The 23,722-nt window shown below is 47.2% G+C and overlaps 1 protein-coding gene across 1 annotated transcript; it reads right to left on the reverse strand.

The window, feature by feature from the left end:
- Positions 1-60: 60 nt before the first annotated feature.
- Timm44 (translocase of inner mitochondrial membrane 44) lies at positions 61-16,688 on the reverse strand. The gene is made up of 13 exons (XM_036166768.1): positions 16,605-16,688; positions 14,933-15,028; positions 10,819-10,989; positions 9,434-9,514; positions 8,869-9,018; positions 8,643-8,782; positions 8,282-8,367; positions 7,596-7,688; positions 7,382-7,506; positions 6,097-6,147; positions 2,982-3,071; positions 876-986; positions 61-580 (listed from the first exon to the last, which is right to left on the reverse strand). The coding sequence occupies exons 1-13, from the start codon at positions 16,647-16,649 to the stop codon at positions 461-463; spliced, it is 1,359 nt and encodes a 452-aa protein (XP_036022661.1). The 5' UTR covers positions 16,650-16,688; the 3' UTR covers positions 61-460.
- Positions 16,689-23,722: the final 7,034 nt, after the last annotated feature.

A 23,722-nucleotide genomic window follows, 5' to 3' on the forward strand; every position in this document is an offset into this window, starting at 1 on the left:
TATGACAAGCCCTCGGTCCCAGCCTTCCCAGCAGAGATGACACTTCAGACTGTTCAAATGGCTCTTCTGTGCTTTGGTGTTTTATTATGTCCAGATCTTAGGCTTATATACAGGAAGTAAGAGCATTGATTTAAAAAAAAAAAAAAAAAAAAAGGACCTAAAGTGAGTGGCCTGGCAGGCAATGCCAGTGGACTACTTAGAACAGCAGGCCAGGCCTCACCTCACCGCCCACAGGAGTTCCTGGGCTGGGGCCTCTTGACACTACCAGCCCCCGTGGCATTCTGGGGAACATCCCAACCCTGCGAGGCACCTCCATCCCGTTTGTTGTCCAGCTGGTTTCATGGCTGCCCTGAAGAACTTGTGGCAGGGGCCACACATAGTCTCGTGCCAAGCTGCCTCGTGGAGACTGTCTGTCCCACGATGGTCTAGCTCCTCAGCTGCCTAGACTCCATCGTTGCCCTCAGAGTATCTGTTCTGTGCTGGAAGCTGAGATGTCCAGGAGGCGCCAGGCAGCATAGGGGTTGAGCTCTTCCTGGTCTCTGCAGAGTGCCCACACGTACATCATGCGTAGCACCTTGTCCTGTGGAGACCCGGCAGAGTGAGGGCCAGGCTTGGTGGGTGTAGAGAGGAGGTTTCTGAGGGAGAAGGAAGACTCTGGGAGGGGCCAAGGAGGGGTGCCTGGGGCTGTTGGCTCTGGCCACTGCTCAGACAAGATGGTGGATCCTCTGACTTCAAAAAGGTCCTAACTCCTAGTTGTTTCTCTTCAATTCCAGAACCCTCCTGGCTCCAAGCTGGGGTCTATGCTGGGCAGGTATGCATAGGGCTTTCTGTGTGAGAAGCTGTCCCAAACCTCCATTCCCTCAATCCCCACTCACCGGGTCACCCTCAACCACCTCGCCTTTGGGGTTCTTGATCACCATCACCAACTGAGCCTGAAAGGTGACGATCAGCACAGGGCCCTGCTCCATCATCTTGCCCATGGCCAGCTGCAGGCAATACAGAAGCATGGGCCTCAGAATAGCATACCCCTCCCGCTACCCTGGAGATGAAAAGCCCCAAAGCCACACCCTATAGGAAAGAGGCCTGACACCTTGCCCTGATAGAAACATGGTACTACTCCGCCACTTTGGGTTCCTTCTGATAGACAATACCAGGCCTTCACTGTGGGACTTCCCTGTTCCCAGACTGGGGGTGAGGGTGGGGGGGGGCAAGAAGTTGGCTCTGCTTTGCCTGCAGCTCCCATCAGGGAAGAAGTCTGTGACTGAAGCTCAACTGCCTGCTAGGCCATGCTGCAGAGGCGGAAGTGCCACTGCAGTGGGGCTCAAGGGCACTGAGGCCTTGGCAGCGCTCACCAGGGGCCCAACAGCATGGGTGCTCCTGGGCGTAGGATGAGGGGCATCCTGATAAATTCACTTGAAAATATCATTGAATAGGCTTGACGGTGGTGCACGCCTTTAATCCCAGCACTTGGGAGGCAGAGGCAGGCAGGTTTCTGTGAGTTCAAGACCAGCCTGGTCTACAGAGTGAGTTCCAGGACAGCCAGAGCTACACAGAGAAATCCTGTCTACAATTCCCCCCAAACAGAAAATATTGAAAACTCACTAAAATACCAGATGTAATATGCATCCTAGCAAGTAAATTGGTCTTCACATGAGCAAAATTATCTAATACAAAGCCCATTTTGATTTTGACACAACCTGAGTAACCCAGGCTGGTCTCGAACTCACTCAATAGTTATAAATGGCCCTGAATTCCACTGCCTCGGCCTTCAAATGCTAGAACTATAACATCCAATCAACAAACCTATTTTATAATAAAGCTGTTATATGGATTTTTTTTTTAAATACGGTTTAATTATTTAGCCCTTACTGTCCTTGAACTATTTCCAGAGTGCTGGAATTATGATGTGTGCAACCATGTCTGGTTCACTGCATAGAATTTTCCTTTTTATTTGTCATTTGTATATGAGTAGTATGTGTGCTAATATGTGCACACAAATAAAGACCAGAGGAGGGTAACAGGATCTTCCTCTATTGCCTTCCATCTTGTTTTTGAGATGGGGGCTCTTACTGAACCTTACATTCAACATCTCAGCCAGGCTGGCTGGCCAGGAATCTCCCAGGACCTGCTTGTTTCCACCTAAATGTTTGGGGTTATAAGCATGAATAGCCAAGCCTGGCTTTTTAAACTCAACATCTCTTGCTTTTACACCAAGTGCTCTTACCCATGGAGCCATCTTCTCAGACCTGACAGAATTTTTAGTAAAATCTGAAGTATGGTTTCAACCAAATTCACTACTATGCAAATAATCACTTTTGCACCATCAAGAAGTTAAAAACAAAAGAAAACAAACAAAACCTCTAGCATGGTGGCCCAAGCCTTTCATCCAAACACTTAGGAAACAGAAGCAATGAGTGGGAGTTTGAGGTCAGCCCGGTCTATGATAAGTTCCAGGCCAGCTAGGGCTACAGAGTGCTACCCTGTCTTGAGAGAGAGAGACAGACAGACACAAAAAGGGCCAAAATATAGCTCACTGATAGAGCACTTCCTACTATATATAGGCAAGGCCCTTGATTCGGTCCCTAGCCCCTTCAGACCCCCTGCAAACCAACCAAACATCAACTACTTTAAGACACATCATTTAGCTGGGAATCACTTGTACTCCAACCACAGAAACATGAAAAGCTTCATGAAGCAGGCCATACGTTTTTGTTTTGTTGTTGTATAGGAATCCAACCCCAGGGTCTTACATATGCTAGGCCAGAACTCTTACCACTGAGCTATATCCTAGGCCTCTTTTTACTTTTTCTTCAAAATAGTGTCATTATTACCCAGATTAGCCTGGAACTCACTGTGTAGCCCAAGCCTTGAACTCAAGAGCTTCCTGCCTTGAGTAGTGGGAACCAGCAGGCCTGGCCCCATTCAACTGGTTATATCAGCCAGGGCTTCACTCTGACCACCCCTTTCCTTGGATGACTTACGTCCACATTGCTGATGTCCAGGATTCGGGAGTGGAACTGGAGGCCCAGAGCCTTGGCTTGCTGGATAGGGTGAGCCAGCTGGCTGTAGGTCTGCAATGAGAGGCAACAGGGCCATGTAGTCAGTCCCCGATGGAGGCTGGAACACACCCAGAGGTGGTTCCATGTTCACATGCCTCACAAGTTGGAGGGGCAGAAGCCAAGAGAACAAGTCCAAGCCCAGAAAGATGCCACTCTTTGCTGGCCAGAACTTGCTTCTCATTATGGAAATAGCCATATTCCAAAGTGGGAGCGGTATTAATCAGTGTAGTAGGTAATTCCACAGCCTCATCCAAAGGACACTCCCAGGGTAAGCGGGTGGACTCTTGGCCGATCTCTGCTGCTCCCAGATTCACCTCCCCTAGAATCCTGGCCTGGAATCAGATGTCTTTTCTAGGATTTGTCCCAATCTGTGGGCTGCTCTGGAACTTACTACTTGAGTGGCCTCACAGGACACCTGAGGTGCCACTCTCCACTGCCCCAGAGCCCCAGGGACATTTCACCACATCTGGAGAGCAGTTATACTGAGCTTGGAGGCAACGAGGTTAGAACAATGCTTTGCAGGCATCTACTTAAGGGGGGGCGGGGGATGGGGGGGGGAAATGAGTGGCAGTGCCGGGCTGGGGAAGTGCTCAGTGGATGGAGCACATGCTGCACAGATATGAGTTCAAATCTCTGTGACCCATGTAAAGTTGGGCACAGCAGCACTTGTCTGGAACCCCAGCATTCCTGCAGTGAGATAGGAGATGGGGCCAGGAGACATCTCTGGAAGCTCTTGGGATAGCTAGCCTGGTGTACACACAGTGGTGAACAAGAGACCCTGTCCCACACAAGATGGAAGATAAGGATCAACGCTTGAGACTGTTCTCTGACCTCTACAAATGCATCACGGCACAAGTACACATATACATCTCTCTCTCTCTCTCTCTCTCTCTCTCTCTCTCTCTCTCTCTCACACACACACACACACACACACACACACACACACACACACACACACCAGTGCCAACCCCACCTGGTGGGTTTCTGCTGTTTGTTGCTATAGAGATGAGTTTTATAGAGCCCAAGATAGCCTTGAATTCTATGTAGCAAAAGATGACTCGGACCATCCCAGTAGTGGGATGGTAAGCGTGTCTCCATCACCCAGTGTATGCAGTGTGGAGTGTCAAACCCAGGGCTTCCGGCATGTTAGGCCAGCACTATAAAAACAGAGCTACACCCCTGCAGAGCCATGGACTTCTTTAAGATAACATTTTAAAAACACCTCATTGGAAGCAACTAGAACTTCAGCTGTGTTCTAGGGGGTACTAAGCCATTCTTGGGTAGAGGATCAGCCACAGCTTTGTGGTTCCAAAGGAGGAGGGAGACAAGGAGGGGGAGGAGGGCGCCAACTGACTCCAGCCCCTCTCACAAATGCCTGCTGGCTTAGTCACAATGCAGGGGAGTATTTCAAAAGAAAACCTGACAAATCTCTGCTCTTCCCAAGCTGTTTGTGAGCTGGGTGCAGAATAGGATGAGCCAAAAAAAGGTCCCTAGATTGCTTCACACAAAGAAGCTGAAGGAAACAAAACAAAACTAAAACCCCACCACCCTGCCTGGAGAGACAGCCAGAAGCCAGCAGGGTGAGGTGAGGTGGCCTGAGCAAGAGTTCCATGGGGACAGGAGGCTGCCAGGAGTGAGCAGACGACATGTGCTCCTGGGAAAGAAGCTGGCCTCCCCACAGCCTGCTCTGACAGTGACCCTGGGATTCTGAGCCCTGACTCCGGGAAGCAGCATCAGGACACAGTGTCCGTCCTCGGGCGGGAAGTCTAACCATCCTTCTGTTTTGATCTGTGTTACATTATCTTATTAGAGGGAGGACCTGCTGGGACACATTATACTTCAGTAGTCACAATTAACTCTCACAATCACGAGGGGCATCGTGTGGGGATCAGGAGTGCCAGGGGAATTTCAAACATTCAAGTGACCTCTTCTATTCTCTTTCTGAACTTGAGGCCCCCAACCTACACATTCCAGGCCATCTTACATGGGGTCCTGGTCAAAGCCACTTGAACCAGGACAGAAAAGAGACAACAGGCCAGCCTGGAAATCTCACATCAATCCATGGCATAAATCATTTTTGTAATTCTCTTTAATCAAAATTAGTTTATGGGTGCTGGGGAGACGGCTCAAATGGTAAAGCGCTTTCTGTGCAAGCCTGAGAAGTGGAGTCTGGGTCCCAAGAACCCACATAAAAGATGGACAGGGGTGGAGGCTGTCTAAGTCCAGAGCCCAATAGGTAGGAACAGGGAGTCCCTGGACAAGCTGCCTAGCTAGGCCAGCTGAAACAGCAAGCTCTGCACTCATGGAAGACTCTGCTTCTGTACAAGGTGGTGAACGACTGTCATCAACCTTCACCAATCTTTAAGCCTCCAGATACATGTGCCCAGATAAATGCGCGCGCGCACACACACACACACACACACACACACACACACACACACACACATACACTCCATACACAAATACATATGCCACATGACACTTACCCCATCAATTTACAAAGCTGAAGATATAGTTCAATAGTAAACCTTGCTTCATGTATTCACGAAGCCTCAGTACCAACTACATAAAAAACCAGACTACCCATAACTAAAATTAGTTTATGATGAGGGTCAGAAGGTTCAGGTGGAGAAAGGGGAGCAAGGAGACTGGCAGTTGTGGATTAGGCTTTGCATTGGGCACCAAACAGAGAAGGGATCATTTCTGACATTTCTAGCTTGCAGCTGAAGACTCAGTGCCTGACCTGTGGGTTCCTGTGCATCACACACAGAAGGAAGGAGAGATGGATGGGCTGTTGGGCTCTGTGGGAACCAAGTACATCAGACACAAGGACCTCTCTCCCACTGGACATAGGTCAGAGCCACCCAAGCAGACTTCTATATTACTTATTTATTTATGTGTGCAGTGCCGGGGATAGAACCCAAGACGACAGGCTAGGAAAATGTCTGGCCTGAGGTATCCCCAGCCCTTCTGACTCTTTTTTTTTTTTTTTTGCTTTGCTTTGCCGTTTGGCTAAAATGAGAAAAGCAGAACTCACAGCTTCGTAGCACCAGTCTTTGAGAATGTCAAGCTCCCCAGAAATCATGGCCTAAAGAGGGAAAGGGGAAAACAAGCATGAGAAGGTGAGTGGGTTTTGCAGCAGAATGCTTGAGAACAGTCTCTGGCAGCAGCCTTTCCCAGAGACCCTTGGACTCCTGCCCATTCGCTTAGGCCTGAGGAAGAGAGGGAGGCTGGGTCAGGCAGCTGGTGGCAGGCAGCTGTGGATGTCCTGGGTGGGAGGGGGCAAGTCCCTGCATTAATGTTCAGAGTTCTGGTCTTCTGGGTGCAGGACAAGGAAATGCAGGGAGAGCAGGGGAACCTTCACAGTGGCGGAGCTGTCTTCCAACTCTACTTCCCTGAAGACCAGGCTTTGGCTGCAGAGGGAAGCAGATGACATAGCCACATAAACTAGGGCTAGTTCTGCTGAGGAGGGGGAGGGAGGTGCCCAGAGAGAAAGCAAGAATCGGCTGGGGCACATCCCCGAGAGGCTGCCTGGGTAAGTAACACCCGCTGTTCTTGGTGATCTCTCGCTCCCTTCCCACCTCCTCCCAGTTCTGCCCAGAGTGAGAAGGAGCTGAGAAATGGCGGAGAGGAGAGGATGGAGCACATGGAGGGAGTGGAAAGAGTAAGGCCTGGGGTTGGTGGGCTTTCCTGTAGGGCTGCCCCAGATCCTGCCATATTCTGGGTGCTTCCAAGAGGTAAAGACAGACAGCCAATACATTGTGACTTGAACAAGACATGACCTCCTGGCTTACAAACCAAAGAGGCAAGAGCAATTGAGTATGAATGTCAGGACGGCCAGAGACAGTGGCTCCAGACCTCAGCCTGGTCTGGCCAGGGCACCCGGGGTCTGAACAAAAATGCAATGGCTGTCTGCTTCTCCCTGATGCCCAAAAAGCCAGGGCCCTTGGGCTGTCCCCAGATGGCTCCAGGAAAACTGTCTCAGAAGGCACAGTGCAGAGCCAGGGACAAGAGACATGACTGTCAGATCACAAAGACAGAGAGAAACCCATCCTGGAGCATCAGTGGAGCCAGCGCAGAGCACAGATTGAGGGCTAGTGCCCTCTTTGGAGAGCCCTGTCATAGGTAGGGCACAGGCTTCTGTAGGTGGGGAAAGTTAAGAGACATAACCTAAGGTGCAGCAGCAGTCAGGTAAACAGCCTGGGAGCAAAGCATCTGCTCAGAAAACAGCCTGAGCAACTTGGTTCCCCTGAGGTAATCTAGACTCAGTGGAGAAGGGTCCAGCAGGCCAGGGCCCCACCACGTCACAGCATGGCTCGCACCTCTAGGATGTTGGGGATGATGTCACTCTCACACTGGCGAAGAAAGCGGTCCTTGTCAAAGGTTGGGTCCACTCTCAGGATCTCTGTGAGCACCTCTGACATTTCTGTCTTTGAGAAAAGGCCACCTGCAGGGAAATGAGCCCTCAGGTTAGGGCCTACCTTCCACCCCTGGCTGCAGCCACGGCAGACAGGATGGTCCTGAAGCCACACTCACCCAGCACGTCAGTGACTTTGTCGGTTAAGGCCCGGGATGCCCGGATGAGAACATTGTCACTCTCATCATACTTCATCTTCATCTCAAAGAAGCCTATGGAGGACGCACAGGACTTAGAGGAGGGCCCTTCCTGGTAACATGCCCTGACTCCAGTTCCTGGAAACTCCCTGCAAGACTCCCCTTCCCGACAAGGGTCAGATCTAGGCAAGCCATCTGTGGGCCTCAACCTTCCTCATCTTAGCATGTGGACTAGCTATCCACCTACCTGTAAAAATGCAGAAACTCAGCTACAGCCCCCAAGGGGCTGTGCAAAATTTGGGATGCCACCCCTGCAGGCTGTTGCCTCCACTACAAAGGAAACACAGGCCTCTAGTAGTCCTCACAGGAGAAGGAACAAAGGTATGTAGCCAGTGGCTCTCCTGCTCAGCTGCTGGAGAAATCTTGTGCCTGGCTGAAAAGTGAAGACCAGTCCCACCACCTCTGTCAATCCCAGGGCTGCTGACACCCTAACTATTCTCTGAGAGGGTGATCACCTAGTGTCTTAGTGACAGAATCCATAGCTAGATGGGCTGGGGGCCCTAAGGAGGTGTGCAGCCTCAGGTGATCCCACCTCTCCTTCTGTGAAGGACCTGGCTAGTACCTGCTACCCTGCGCTGCCCAGGCGCCAGCAGGCTGGCCACACTCACGGTTGAACACCACATTGTTGTCTCTGAAGTCCTTCCACTGCTGGTACCACTTGGAGTCCTTGTGGAGCACAACCCCTAACGCTTCCCTGGGGAGAAGGCAGGTGGCCAGAGTGAGCTGCAGAGCCCAGGGCCCTGCACGCTCCTGGGACCACTGGAAGGGCAGCAGAGGATGGCTTCCCACCTAGGGGCTTCAACTCCACCATTCCTTCCTCCTTCCGCCCCGCCCCTCTCCCATTCCCCAGTTCCCTGGACGGAGTCAGGAACCCCGAGAAGAGAAGCAGACTTGGACAGATACCTCCCAGAGGGCCCTGGAAACAGACCCAGGTGGCCAGCACCACTGAGGGGCCTGTCTGAGACCTACTCATTAGCCTCGAACACTTTGCTTTCTTTGAACTTGGCTCCAGCAAACTCCGTCCTTTTCCGGAGCCGCTCAGGCCGGCGGTAGGGCCCCGTCTGTCCTAGTACGCTCTCATCAATCTCTTTCTTCACAGACTCTACACCCTGCAGGGGAGAGCAGGCCCATGGTCACTGAGGGCCACCAGCCTAGGGGTCCCTGCCCACGCCTGGCCTGGGCCAGGCTCACTCACCTGCGAGATGGCTTTGAAGGCTGCCGTCTTGCCCAGCTTCTCCCCACCCTTGGACACTGACTCCGCTGACTGCTTGGCTGTCCTGGCAGCCTCTTCTACCCCCTCCTTGATCTTCCGGCCAAGGTCACTCTTACTGACCTCGTCAAGACTCTACTGAGACAGAGACAGAGGAGAGGCTGTCGCACAGGTCTATAACACAGTCTCGAGAGTAATATTGCATTTCACCCCTGCAGGTCAGGATTCTCCCTGGAATGAGTAGGAATGGAATGGGACTTCCCAGCCAAGGGACTCCGAGGAAACAATTAGCCGAAGGGAGAAGAGGATGCCTAAGCCAGCACGGAATGCTGCCGCTCCAGGAGGGGCCTACACAGTCCCCCCTCCACCCCCCACCCCACTCCTCCCTTCTATTTTCAGCCCTGAAGAACAGAAATCCCCACTTTACCTTCTATTCTCGTCCCAGGCTAACTTAAACACTTACATCTTGTGAGTGCCAGTGGGATTCAGGGCCCTAAACTCTTGAAGCCTCTCACTTATCCCCAGTTGTCAGGTCAGCCTTGGGCCTTACCTCCTTCACTGTTCCCGTCAGCTCCCCAAGCTTCTTCTTTATCGCTTCACTTGTACGCACAGTTTCTGATTCGATGGTTTTCTAAGGTCAAAGAATTGCCTCTTTTTATCTGGATACAACAGTGAACTTGATCATCCAACCAAAGGTCTCCAGGGTCATTTTCCTGGCTGCTAAAACTCTGTGAAGGGCTCCAACCCCATGCATGCCCATCCTGAATGTGTTCTTACTGCACAGCAGCCTCAAACCACTTGGCAGCCATCTCCAGAGCATGGAATCTCCAAGCCCTGGGTCTTTCTCTGACTGGAAAGAGATGTTCCTGCCAACCACTACTCAGCAATGCCATTTTACTTCTATAGCTCAATCTTGGGTCCCTGGCCTACTCTGTTCCCAGATAACTCATCCTTTACTGATGGGACAAGGCCACCTTCCACCAGGCTGAAGCCACACAAGGAGTGTCATCCAAATAAAAAGCTTGGGGATACATAGAAGGAAAAGGCCTTGCTGGGGACTGGTGGGGATCAACAGAATAGAATGCAGAGGGACCCAGGCTCTGGGCACGGCACTCTGAGGCTCAGCTGTTCACTGGTAGACAGGGGCACTGCATCTCCCCACAGGGCACTTGCATGGTACAAAATGCTAAGACCAGGCCCAGCAGCCAGAGCTTGATGGCTGTTCAAAAGACATCAGGGAGTAGTCAGGCTAAGAGGTGGCCCAGTGCACACAGTGCCTGCTAAACAAGCATGAGCACCCTTCATCTCCAGAACATACGTAAAAATCAAAAAGCGGAGGCAGGCATGTGCTCCTTAGTCAGTGCTGGAGAGAGGAGGGATGGTGTCAGGCATCGGAGACAGGCGGATCCCTAATGCTCAATGCTGGCCAGCTAGGTGTAGTGAAAGACCCTATCTCAAAAGAAAGACACCTGCCACTGTCCTCGGGCCTTCACACGTATAAATATGCACATGCACACATACAACATGCACACATACCACACACACACAGAAGAAGATAGCAGCAAACAGTAAATCACACCAGCACTATGACCCACTTCTTATTAGCATTATAGCTCCAAGCTGTCTTGAGTCACAAGATGCTCAGGTCAATCTGGCATGTATTGGATATCTCCCAAAAGTGGTAACTTTTATGACCATGCTGTGCTAGCTACCGTGCCGCAGATGATCCAGTATCTCTTCCGTGCTAATGCACAGGCTTGGCAAACTCTATGACCATTCCTGAACTGGCTAATCACAGTGCCACAGAGGACTCTGCAAGGCCAGGAAGCCTAGGCAGCCTGTTCCTGTGCTGGTACCTTTGAATCGGCGCTGTGACATGGCCGCCTTCCCCAGCAGCCCTGGTCCAGGGAATAAAGACGGGACTGAGGGACTCACGTATTTTCTTCTGGCTTCCTGGAGGGCATCTGACTCTTCTAACTTCTTTGCTTCATCTCGGAACTTTTTTATACTTTCTTTCATCTCTTTGTTTTTGGCTAATTCTTGCTTGATGTTATCTACCAAGCCTGACAAAAAACCTTTTCTGTTCCCAGAAGAATAGAATTTGGTCTAGAAAGAATGTAAAATTGAAAAGAAGGAAAGTTTAGAAGCTGGAAAGGCACACACGGTAACATCTGGTTACCACTGGGTGCCCGATTTCCTCCCTTCTGTAACAGTGGTATTTAGCAGTGAATAGATGTTTCTTTTATTAAACAAAATTTGAGTTACAGAAATACCCATGGTAAGCTACCACAGTAAGCCCTACATGTCCACAGGTTCATATCTATTGATGTTATCAACAAGTCAAAAATAAACACTCATATACCAATGTTTATTACCACACTAGTCACAGTTTGTAAGATATGGAACCAAACTAGGTGTCCAACAATAGGGAAAAGCACAAAGAGGATGGAGTTTTGTTTTGTTTTGTTTTGTTTTGAGCCATAAAGAATAAAGTCATGGTTGGGTGTGGTGGTGCATGCCTTTAATCTCAGCACTGGGAGGCAGAGGAGGCAGATCTCTGAGTTCAAGGCCAGCCTGGTCTACAAAGTAAGTTTCAGAACACCCAGAGTTACACAGAGAAACCCTGTCTCAAAAAACCTAAAGAAAGAAAGAAAGAAAGAAAGAAAGAAAGAAAGAAAGAAAGAAAGAAAGAAAGAAAGTAAGTTATGTGGTCTTCTGGAAAATTGGAGATAATCATATTAAGTGAATTTAAGTTACACTCAGACAAATACTTGTGCACTTGCTCAGTTATGGGTATGAGATTTTATAGATACATCAAGTTGTATGTATACAGATGATACGGAAGTACAATCAAAGCTGGGGAACAAAAGGGACTAGTGAGAGGCTCAAGAAAAAGAAAGGTGGGCTGGGGAGATGGCTCAGCAGTTAAGAACACTGGCTGCTCTTCCAGAGGTCCTGAGTTCAATTCCCAGCAACCACATGGTGGCTCACAACCATCTGTAATGAGACCTGGCGCCCTCTTCTGGCCTGCAGGGACACATGCAGGCAGAACACTGTATATATGATACATAAATAAATAAAAATAAAGAAATAAAGAGAAGGAAGAGTAGGGGGGGGAGGAACATGCTAAAGGTCAGTTACACACTTGCACGAAAATGGGCTTGTTCAATTGTATAGTTTAAAACAAACAAAACAAACACGCTTCCGAGCCACCAGGTGTAGTCGTACATCCTGTAATCCTAGCACGCCAAAGACTGGTGCCAGGCTAGAGAGATGGCTCAGAGGTTAAGAGCACCAACTGCTCTTCCCGAGGTCCTGAGTTCAATTCCCAGCAACCACAGGGTGGCTCACAACCATCTGAAATGAGATCTGGCGCCCTCTTCTGTATACATAATAAATAAATCTTAAAAAAAAAGAGAGACTGATGCCTAAGTCCTATCCCTGAGACCTACGTAGTGGAAGGTGTGAACAGATTCCTCGAAGTTGTCCTCTGACCTCTACACACATGCCACGGCACATACTGTTCTCCAAATGCAAATAAATAAATAAATAAATAAATAAATAAATAAATAATTTAACACAACAACAGAGGCTGATGTATGAAGATTTTGAGGTTAAAGCTGGATTGGATCTCTGAGTTCGAGACCAGTTTGGTCTACATCACAAGTTCCAGTTCCAGGCTACCCAAGGCTACATAGTAAGTAAGACCTTATCTCCAAAAACAAAAACACCTGAACACATAGAAATTTGTTTTCCTTTAATTAGTCCCTAAAATTACAGTGTAGCAACTACCAACACTGTGTCAGATGCTACCAGTTACTTGTCACTGTAACCAGAAAAACTAAGGGGTTGTCTGGATCAGATTGGCCTGTTGGGGGAGGGGGTGCCTTGATTGATAATTAAGGTAGGATGGCTCAGCTCACAGTAGATGGCGCCATTCCCTGGGCAGGGAGGGAGTCCTGGCTAAGCATTAGTCTAAGTGAGCCAGTGAACATGGTTTCTTCTGCATTTCCTGGGCTGTAAGTGCATTCCCTGGTTGGAGGTATATTGTTACATACAACTAACCAACTGATATACAGATGTATGAAGAGGCCACAAACCTTGTGAGTCAACAGAATGGCATTCCAAAAATGGCAAAACCATGGAGACAGTACAAATACTAATGGTTGTCAAAGGGCATCATTTGGGGCAGTGACACTGATGACAATGACCATGGCTTCTGCATGGAGGAAATCGGAGGAAAACTTGTGAATGGGTCACAGGGACCGAACTCAAGCCCTGAGGCTTGTATAGGAAGTACTTTTACCCACTGAGCCATCTCACCAGCCCCGTTCTTACTGTTTATGCAGAGGCTTGTTCTAAGATAGGGTCTGGGAGCTGGTCTTGAACTTGTTATATAGCTGAACTTCTGATGTTCTTGCCTCCACCTCTCAAGGGCTAAAGGTTACAGATGTCTATCACCATGCCTGGTTAGTGAAACTGTTCTGTATTCTCTCTACAATGAGAGACAAATCCTTATCTACTTGTTATATATAACCTCACAGAAATGCGTAACACAAAAATGAACCTGTTATAACCAGATTTCAGATTTTAACAATATATTCACTCTGGTTCATCAATTGTAACATCACCCACAATGGGAAATATGACTAACAGGGACCTGTGAGCAGGAAAGGGGAGAAAGTGGCTAGGGAGAACCCTCTGTACTTTTTGTTAAATTTTTATGAGTTAATTTTGCTTGTTGTTGTGGGGGTGGGGGGGGGGGGGTGGGGTGTTGAGATAGTCTCATATGTAGCACTGGCTAGGCTGGAACTCTGGAACTCTCTCCGTGGAGTAACTTAGTGATCCGACTGCCTCTGCCTCCTGAGTGCTAGGATTAAAAGCATGCACCATGAAGCCTGGTCCAATCTATTTATTACTTACAGGATCTCATGTAGCCTAGATCGGCTTCTAACTTGCTAAGTAGCTAAGGATGACCATGAACTCCTGATCCTTCTACTACCCAGAATGCTGGGGTGACAATTGTTCACCACTGTGCCTAGTGTGTCCTGTGCTGGGGACAGAACCTAAGGCTTTATTCATGTTAGGAAAGCATTCTGGCAACTGAGCCACATTCCCAGCCCGTTTAATTTTTCTATAAAGCTAAAACTGCTCTAAAAGATAAAGTCTGTCGAAAGTGAGATACCAAAACAAGGCCACTGTGGTGCAGACCTGTAATTACAGCACTTAGGAGAGGGAAGCAAGAGGATCAAGGAGTTCAAGGCGATTCTCAGTTACACAGAAGATAGCCTGAGCTACATGACTCCTATCTTTAAAACAAAACAGTGTAAGGAACAAGGAAGAGAGTGTCAACGGGAGTGGCCATGTGTGGTTGATGCATGTTAGGCTTGCCCCAGTGGTTGAAGGCCGACTGCCTCCCTGGGTCATGTCAACCACAAGGGAGAATAGTAGTGGGGAAGGAATTCCTGGGACCTGTCCCACACCTAGAATAGCTGCAGGACAGGATCAGGAAGAAGCTGAGAGGCTCTTGCCAGCATACATATTTGAGGCTACCTGCCTCAACTCAGTCATGACACACTAACAGAAGTAGTGACCAGGACACAATGAGACCCAAGGAATGATGGAGTGACTCTTTTCCAGTACTTAAAGTAACCAAGCTTGGTGAGGAACCCACAGACAGAGACAAGAAGGTAAGTTGATACAGAATGCTTTTTTTTTTTTTCTCCCAGAGCTGAGGACCGAACCCAGGGCCTTGCGCTTGCTAGGCAAGTGCTCTACCACTGAGCTAAATCCCCAACCCCAGGATGCTTTTTCTAGCCATCAGAATTAACTGGATGTATTACTCTATGAAGTAAAAGTGCCTTGTTGCTGAAAAAATAAAATAGGAGGCTGACCAAGCATATCCGAGGACATCTAGAAACAAGGTCTGCTGCTCTTTGTACCTCTGAAGGCCCAGAACACAGAATTCTTCCTGAAGTGACTGTGTTGGCATGATTTTCCTTTCCCAGACCTCTGTTGAGTCTACTTGTTGGCATCCTGGGTCACTCACCAGTGTCAGCTCTCCTCGTGGCCGGCTTATCTGGTAGCTTGAACCATGTGGTAGATTGTGGCTGGAGAGAAACTGTACTCCGCTGCCTAGGCACCTCTAATTGGTTAAGAAAAGAGAAAGATTCATTCAGAAAAATGGGTGACTCTGAAGGTCACCTGTGAGTCATTTGCTGACCTTGACTTCATGCCTGCTATAAGCTAATATGAAGGCTTTGTAAAATCTGAGAAGCCATTGGAATTAGGCAGAAAAAGAATATGCTGCATCTGCATCTCCAGGACCTATTCCCACCTCTGAAACTTGGGAGAACATAGATAGATAGGTACCAGGAAACAACGAGAGTAGTATAAATGTAGCGTGCAACCCAATCTTTAGGTAAGCCCACTTCTGCTGATCTCCAAAAATTTACAGACATGAACTTTCATAGACAAACCAATAAGTTCTTGGTCCAGAGAAAACTATGGAATAAACTTATAATGTCCTGGTCAAAGGTTCTAAATGCAGAGTCCACCTGGGCAAAGAATGAGGTAACATCATGAGAAAGTTCCTTTCTTCTATCAAATGATGAACTTGTAGCTGTGTGCAGCTGAGTCCAGCATGTGTGCACTGAAACTAAATGACCTACCAGAACCACTTTTCATTTTATGGATTCCTCTTCTCCATTTCTTCCCAGCTGTGTAATCACTAGTAACACCTCAAACTTATACAGGTGCAGAGAAGTGAAGGAGATCAGACTCCATCATTTGTCACCCCACTATCTGTCAGGGTTCATTTATATGATGTAGCTAGCTAGTCTCTTTTTTTTCCCTCCTCACTTACAGCTCCATGTGTGTTCTTCCTGAAGCTGCCCACTTAGTCAAAGCAGATGACCTTTCTTTGCTCAAGCATATACTCATTGCTGTGCTCTCCAGGTAGATCCTCCAAATAAGCTCTCAAGATCCAAGCGTGTACAAGTGTCAGTATGCCTATAGTTACTGAAGGTAGAGCTCTTGTGAGTGTTAATAATTGTTTTACATTTTCCTTCCTCTTAACAGTCAGGATAGAATCATACTGATCTGGGCTTTAGACTAGCTATGGGGCTATGAGCAGGTTGCTTAACCTTTCTGAGTTTCAGATTCCTTACCCTAATGAAACAGAGCCAAGCAACAGCAGTATAAAAAACTAAATTGTGAGTGTGTATGAAAGGCCATTGACCTAAGCCAAGGGTCTTATCCAGGGCATGAATTATCTCCCGCACTTCCACGCTGAGCGTTTGGAAACGCTCTCCGCAGAGATTTGGACATTCAAACGCGAACTGTGACTGTCACTTCAAAGAAAACAACTTTCACCTGGCTATGTTTTCTTCCCGGGGAACCACCTCCCCAACCACCAGGGACTCCTCGTGCACGTGGGATCAGATCCACGGAAGAGTGAGAGGTGACAAGTTCCCGGGCAGGTCAGCGCACGGACGCTTGCTGCCGGGGAAGGGGTGGGGAATCGGTTCCCGCCCTCAGGCCTCGTTCCCTCTTCACTGCTCCCTGCCCAAGCATCGGCTGACCCAATGACCCAACCCCAACCCAGCCGTGGAACCCACAGGGAAAGACACGAGAGATCAGGGACTGAAGAGAAGGAGGTCTCGAAAGCTGAGTGTCTAAACCCCTTAATTCTGCCCTCCTGGCCCCACGCGTCTGCTCACCCGCGGACAGCGGCACCAGCCGCCCCGCAGAGCTGCCGCCGCCATGTTGGAAGAGCCCGTGTGACCTTCCCGCGTCGCGCCTCGATAGCGTCATCAGCTGCGACGGCCTAAAGAAGCACCAGCCTGGGAAAGTCACGAGGGGTGGGGATATAGGAGGAAGAAGCTTTTGATTGGTCTTCTGAGATGAGGTGGGGCCTGAACAGGGAGGTGCTTAGGACAGGTCCAAGTCTCCAGACCGAACTCTGTGATCCAGCCTGCGATGGGGCTGAGTTTAGGATAGCTAATCCTCTGGTAGAGGCTCAGGGAGGAAGGCACTTTTGTGAGACCATCTGTGGTCGGGTACGACTACGAAAGGGCAGAGGATTTGGGTTCAATTCTCAGCACCCATATGGTGGCTCACAACCACCTGTAACCCCAGTTCCAGGGGCTCCAAGGGCACCAGGCAGACCTGTGGCAGGTAGACATATATGCCGGCAAAACACCTACCTATGTACATAAAATTAAGGAGACTACAAAACGGCAAAGATTCCGTACAGAGTTGGGATAGCCCAAGACACATCTCAATGATGGTTTTTGTTTGTTTGTTTTTGAGGGTCTTATGTAGCACAGTAAGCAAAAGACTCATACACATAGAAATTCATTTTTAAAAATACTAAGAAAGGGCAAAACCTTCAGGGGGGGATTCTGTCTGAGCACGGATTGACCAAGAACCAGTTCAGTGCTAGTCTTATTTTTTTGTGTTTTGAGACACTCAGGTAGGCTGACCTCCAACTTAATATGTAGTTGAAGATGACTTTGACCTTCTGATCCTCCTGCCTTTACCTCCCAAATGTTACTGATTAAAGGTGTGCTTCGTGCATGCTAGGCAAGCAGCCAACCAAATGAGTGACATCTCCAACTCTGCGACAGCAACAGTGTTAGAGGCAGGCTTGTAGGTGAGTGAACTACAATTCTGGCTGTACTTGACAATGACTAACTACTGACAGTGTCCAGACATGTCAGCAAGCAAGTTGCTCTAAGAGAAAGAACTTCAAACCTCTTCTTTATAAATGATGTAGGAAGATATTTGTTAGTTCTGGCACAGAAAAGGAAAGAAAAATTGAGACCTGGCTGACTGGGGTCTAGTCTTCCATCAGTTCAATATGAATGGGCACATGTTGCTCTAAAGTAGCTCAGGTCTTTGCTATTTTGATACTTCCATGCTATTTTGGATTTTGAGAATACTGCCATCAAGCAAACATACTGTAAAGTGGCTGTGCTATCTGTGGTTGTAGACATGAGCTATGGAAGCTGTAATAAAGCATGGTCTTATGGGATTTCATCCTTTGAAGAAGGCAGCCTTCGCTGCAGAAAATAGGGAACAGGACCAGCGGCTATCTTACTATGAATTTGATATCCCCAGAAGGTGGTCGGTCCCTAAGATGCCAAGCTTTAAACATTTGGAACAGCAACAGTCTTATGTATCTGATTATTCTTCTTAAAGAAGCTGAGACATATCTGAAAACAAAACAAAAAACATGTTGAGGATACAGGACAGCAGTAGAGTGCTTCCCTAGATTACACAAGGTATTGGCTAGAGACTAGCCTTGGGTTCCATTCTTAGTGCCATAATACATACATACAAATGTAGTGTTTTGTAGGGCATGATAATTCGTTTTCATTGGTTAACCTGTCTCACAGAAGCACCTATACTTTCCCTTACCCACAGACAGGCTCTTATGTAGCCCAGGCACATAATTTTCAAACTTATGGTCCTTATACTTTAGTCTGGCAAGTGTTGGAATTACGGGCTTGCACCACCACACCCAGCTGTGTAGTATTCCTAAATGTGAATTACCAAAGATTGAATTCTTAAAACAAACAAAAAAACTTTTATTTAATATGTATAGGTGTTTTGCCTGCTTGTGTGTATGTGCACCATATGCATACAGTGCCTGTAGAGGCAAGAAAAGGACAATGATCTCCTGCACTTGAAGTTGCAGACCACTATGAACCTTAATTTTGGGTGCTGGAATCACCTTGGGTTCTCTGGAAGAGCAGCCGAGCTATCTCTCCAGCTCCCGATGATATTTTTCCCATTTTTTTTTTTTTTTTACATTTACCTATCTATCCATTCCCTCTCTCTCTCTCTCTCTCTCTCTCTCTCTCTCTCTCTCTCTCGTGTGTGTGTGTGTGTGTGTGTGTGTGTGTATGTGTGTGTGTGTGTGTGTGTTGTGTAGGTTAGAGGGCAGCTTCTGAGAGTTGGGTCTCTTCCAACATGTGCATCCCAGGATCTAACTCATATCATCAGGCTTTTTTCCCACCAAGCTATCTTACCAGCTCTATTAAATTAGTGAATTTACTTTTATTGAAAAGCAAACAAAAAGGGGCAGGTTGACACTACAGACATGCATTCCCTGTCTTTGTGACTAGATAGACTTGTCTCTGAGGAATCCCAGAACGTAAGTGTGAAATACTTTGTCTTAGTTTGCTTTCTATTGTTATGATAAAACACTGGCCCAAAGCACCTTGGGGAGGGAAGGGCTTATTTCACTTTACAGTTCTTAGGTCACACTACATGATGAAGCCAAAAGAGCGACTCAGGGCCGAGACCTGGAGGTGGGATCGAATCAAAGACTATGACGGAGCATTGCTCACTGGCTTGCTCCTCAAGGCTTGTTCAGCTTTTCTTCCTTGTACAACCTAAAGCCACCTGCCCAGGTCTCTACCACATCAATCACCAAGAAATGACTCATTGACTTCTCTGCAGGCAAATTTGACAGGGGCATTTTCTCAATTGAGGTTCCCTCTCCCCAGATGACACTGGCTTGTGTCAAGTTGGCAAACACTAGTTAGCATATAGCTTTATTCTAGTGTCAGACTAGAAAAGCACAGGGATACAAGTTTGCTAAAGTCTGGGCTAGAAAAATAGCTTGTTTTGGGACATTGGGAAGAGGCTGAGAAACCTGGATCTATGTAGCCCATCTGACTTCAAACTCACCATTCTCCTGACTCAGCCTGCCCAGTGCACAGACTACAGACATGCATCCATTCCCTGCTCAAAATACAGCATCTCAGTTATGGTTGAAACTGTGGAGTTGGACAAAGGCAACCGGGGAGACTGTGTGAATGGGGAATTCAAATTGGAAGAAGAGGGATGGGCATGGTGTATATCTGCGACCCCAGCACTTAAAAGGCGGGGACAGGAGGATCTGGAGTTAAAGACATTTCTTTTCACAGATAGTTCAAGGCTAGAATGGTGGTCTGTGAGTTCGAGGCCAACCTGGTCTACAGACTGAGTTCCAGGACAGTCAGGACTACACAGAGAAACCCTGTCTCAACAACAAAAAGAAGCGCCTGGGGAGATGGATCAGCAGGGTTTGGACTGGGTAGTGAAACAGTTGCCAGATGTCAGTGTGTTGAGATTTCATTTCACATAAGTGGACTGGCTCCAGCTTGTGCTGACTCTTGAGTCAAGAGGCAAATGTTCCAGTATTTTGAAGGCAGCTTTTAAACACAGCTGATATTTAATAGTAAGTTACAGGATCAAATAGATTACATTAACACAAAATTAACAAACAGCCTCAAAGCATCACTTCATTCTCTTACTGCATGTCACTATTATTTTGACCTTAAGGTTGTTTACCCAGTCATGGCTTACAAAATACCACAACAGACCACAAATGAGATTCTATTCCCCACTCCCACCAAGGCTCATAGAACTTCATATATCATGTTTTCCTCTTTTCTTGATCGCATTGGTTTTGTTTATGAGATAGGACCTTACTATGAACTCCAGACAGGCCTTAAGCTCAAGTCAATCTTCTTGCGTCATCATTCAAGTTATTATTACCTGGGTGCAGCCTGTCACACAAGCTTCTTTTTTAAACTATTATATTATTATATAGATGGATGTTTTGCCTGCAGCATGTTCATGTGCCTGAGGAATCCAGATCCTCTGAAACTGGAGATACAGGCAGTTGTTAGCTTCCTTGTGGGTGCCGGGAATTGAACCATGGTCCTTTGGACCTCTTCAGCCCAAAGAAATGGATAATGTTTTGGTGCATATACACCTACCTGCCAGAAGAGGGCACCAGATATCATTACAGATGGTTGTGAGTTACAAGTGGTTGCTGAGAACTGAACTAGTGTCCTCTGGAAGAGCAGCCAGTGTTCTTAACTGCTGAGCCATCTCTCCAGCTCTGATACACAAGCTTTTTGGCTTTGCATTCAGAGGCCAAGTACAATGACACTGGTTCACAGTATCTATGTTTGTTCATATATATATATATGACTCTCTTCAACATGAATGCAGATGTCCACAGAAGTCAGATAAAGCACTGGATCCTGGGAAACTGGGATTACAGGTAGTTGTGAGGCCCTTGATGTGGGAATTGGGAACTGAATTGAGGTCTTCTGGAACAGCAGCAAAAGCTCTTCCTTCTACTTCTCTTTTTTTTTTTTTTTAAATGCATGAGTGCTCTGTGCCTATATGCCCACATGCCAGAATAGGGCATTAGATCCCATTAGAGATGGTTGTGAGCTACCATGTGGTTGCTGGGAATTGAACTCAGGACCTCTGGAAGAGCAGCCAGTGCTCTTAACCGCTGAGCCACCTCTCCAGCCCAGCAAAAGCTTCTTAAGCACCTCCCCCAGATACATTCCATTGATAAGGATGCCCAACAATGCACTTGCATCAGTCTACTGTGTTGTCTTCTTCTACCCACGCCCCCTCCATTCATCCCTTTCTAAAGCAAGGACTCATGCAGCTCAGACTGGCCTTGAACTTGCAACATAGCCAAGGCTCAAAGTACTATATTGTGTACTGCTTATCTCTTACCAATGCCAGCTTTGATGATGATGCCCAGTTAATAGTGACACCAGCCAAGGTGGGCATATTTACACTACAGGAAATAGCAAATACTATAAGTCAGATACTTTGAAGTTTATTTGAGGAGCCACTGGTTGAACCTTTAGTCGGAACAGCAAAGCTTGGGAAGAGGGAAGGTAAATACAGACCCTTTAAAGGATGATGATGACAACTGGGGAAACAGAGGAGTGGGTGAGTGGCATACCTTTTACTCAACATTTTTGTTTTAGAAACAATGTCTTATGATGTAGCAGTTAGCCCTGGATGACTTGGAACTTACTTTGTAGACCAGGCTGTCTATAAACTCCTTAGTGCAGAGATTAAAGGTATGCTCCACTATGCCCAGCATCTCCCCCCCCCCCAACTTATTTTTGTTTCTGTCTCTGTCTGAGGTAGCCCACATTGGCCTTGGACTCAATATATAACTGAAGATGACCTTGAACTTGATCCTCCTGCCTCTATCTTTTCAGTATTGGGATTATAGGTATACACCACTAAGACCAATAGAATCCAGGACTTCATGTATGCCCTATGAACATGCTACTGACTGAGCTCCACCCCCAAATCCTAACTCCTATTTACAATTTTGATTACATTTATTTAGCCTTCTTCACCTTCGTGTGTGTCAAAGGTACATGTGTTCCTCAGTGCACCTGTAGAGGTCAGAGGACAAGCCAGGTGGTCAAGCTTGGCTTGCTTGTGCCTTTTGTCCTGAGCCATTTCACGACCCTACCCCTTAAACTTTTATTTTATTTAAATTTGTTTTTGGTTTTTTGAGACAGAGTTTCTCTGTGTAACAGCAATGGCTGTCCTGGAACTCACTCTGGAGACCAGGCTGGCCTTTAACTTACTGAGATCCACCTGCCTCTGCCTCTTGTGTGCTAGGATTAAAGGCATGCAAACACTACCTCCTGGCATTAAAATTTTATTTGTTTATTTATCTATTTATTTTTAATTTTTTAACATTTATTTTGGACCTCCGGAAGAGCAGTTGGTGCTCTTAACCTCTCAGCCATCTCTCCAGCCCCCTATTTTTAATTTTTAAGCTAGAGGCTCAGAGAACTTTTTATTAGTCCAGGCTGGGCTTAAACTTGAAGCTATCCTTCTGTCTCAGCCTCCCAAGTACTACAGTTACAGGTGTGAGGCCCACATTGGCTCTGTAGAATTTCAAAGCTGCAAGAACAGTTTAATGACCACTCAAAAACTATCTTAGCCTTTTGAGTGCTGCATTGTAATTGCATGGAGATCAGTGGACAGCCTTGTGGAGCTGGCTCTCTTCTACCATGTGGAATCTGGGACTCCCAACTCAGGTTGTCATGCTTGGTGGCAAGTGCTTTTACCCACTGAGACATCTTAGCAGCCAGAATTTGTGTTGTGTGAAGCTTTTAATAACAACTCTATAGCTACTTGTTACACAAACAGGGCAACTCAGTGGGTGCTAAGACTCTCCTATTCCTTTGTGTTCTATTTTAATAAACTAGCTGTGTAGGACTCATGCCCTTCTATGGTGCATATCATCACAGCTGGCTGACCTCTCTGGCTGCAATAATTCCATAAGGTACTTAATATTATTATTCCCATCAAAATTTTTAAAATTAGGGCTGGAGATATGGATCAGTGGTTAAGAGCACTTGTTGCTCTTCCATAAGAACAAAGTTCCATTCCCAGCACCCACAAAGTAGCTCACCATTGTCTGTAACTTCAAGCCCAGGGGAATCTGACACTCTCTACTGACTTCCATAGGTATCAGGCATGTACATGCACATACATGCAGGCAAAGAACATAAGTAAACCTAAAAACCATTTAAATTAATAATATATTTTGTCTGTGAGTGGAAGTCAGATGACAATATACAGGGATTGGTTCATTCTTCACACAACGTGGCTCCTGGGGATTGAACTCAGGTCATGAGGCCTGGCATTAAGTATCTTTATCCACTGAGACATTTTGTCAGCCCTATTCTCATTTCTTAAACCATACCCCGAGGCTTACTGGGCAGGAGAGATGGATCAACAGCTAAGAGCATTTTGTCTTGCAGTGAGTTTGGTTTGGTTCTCAGCACCCACATGGTGGTTTACAACCATCTTTAACTCCAGTTTCAAGAGATCTGATATCCTCTTCTGGCCTCCATGGGCACTGGGCATTCATTTGGCACAAAGACATACATACATACACACATACAAACATACATACATGAAAAACTCAAAAATAAATCTACAAAATTTAAAAAATTTTTACAATGTATCAAATGCTGCATTTACTTTGTGT

Source organism: Onychomys torridus, chromosome 17 (assembly GCF_903995425.1).
Source record: "Onychomys torridus chromosome 17, mOncTor1.1, whole genome shotgun sequence".
NCBI lineage: Eukaryota > Metazoa > Chordata > Mammalia > Rodentia > Cricetidae > Onychomys > Onychomys torridus.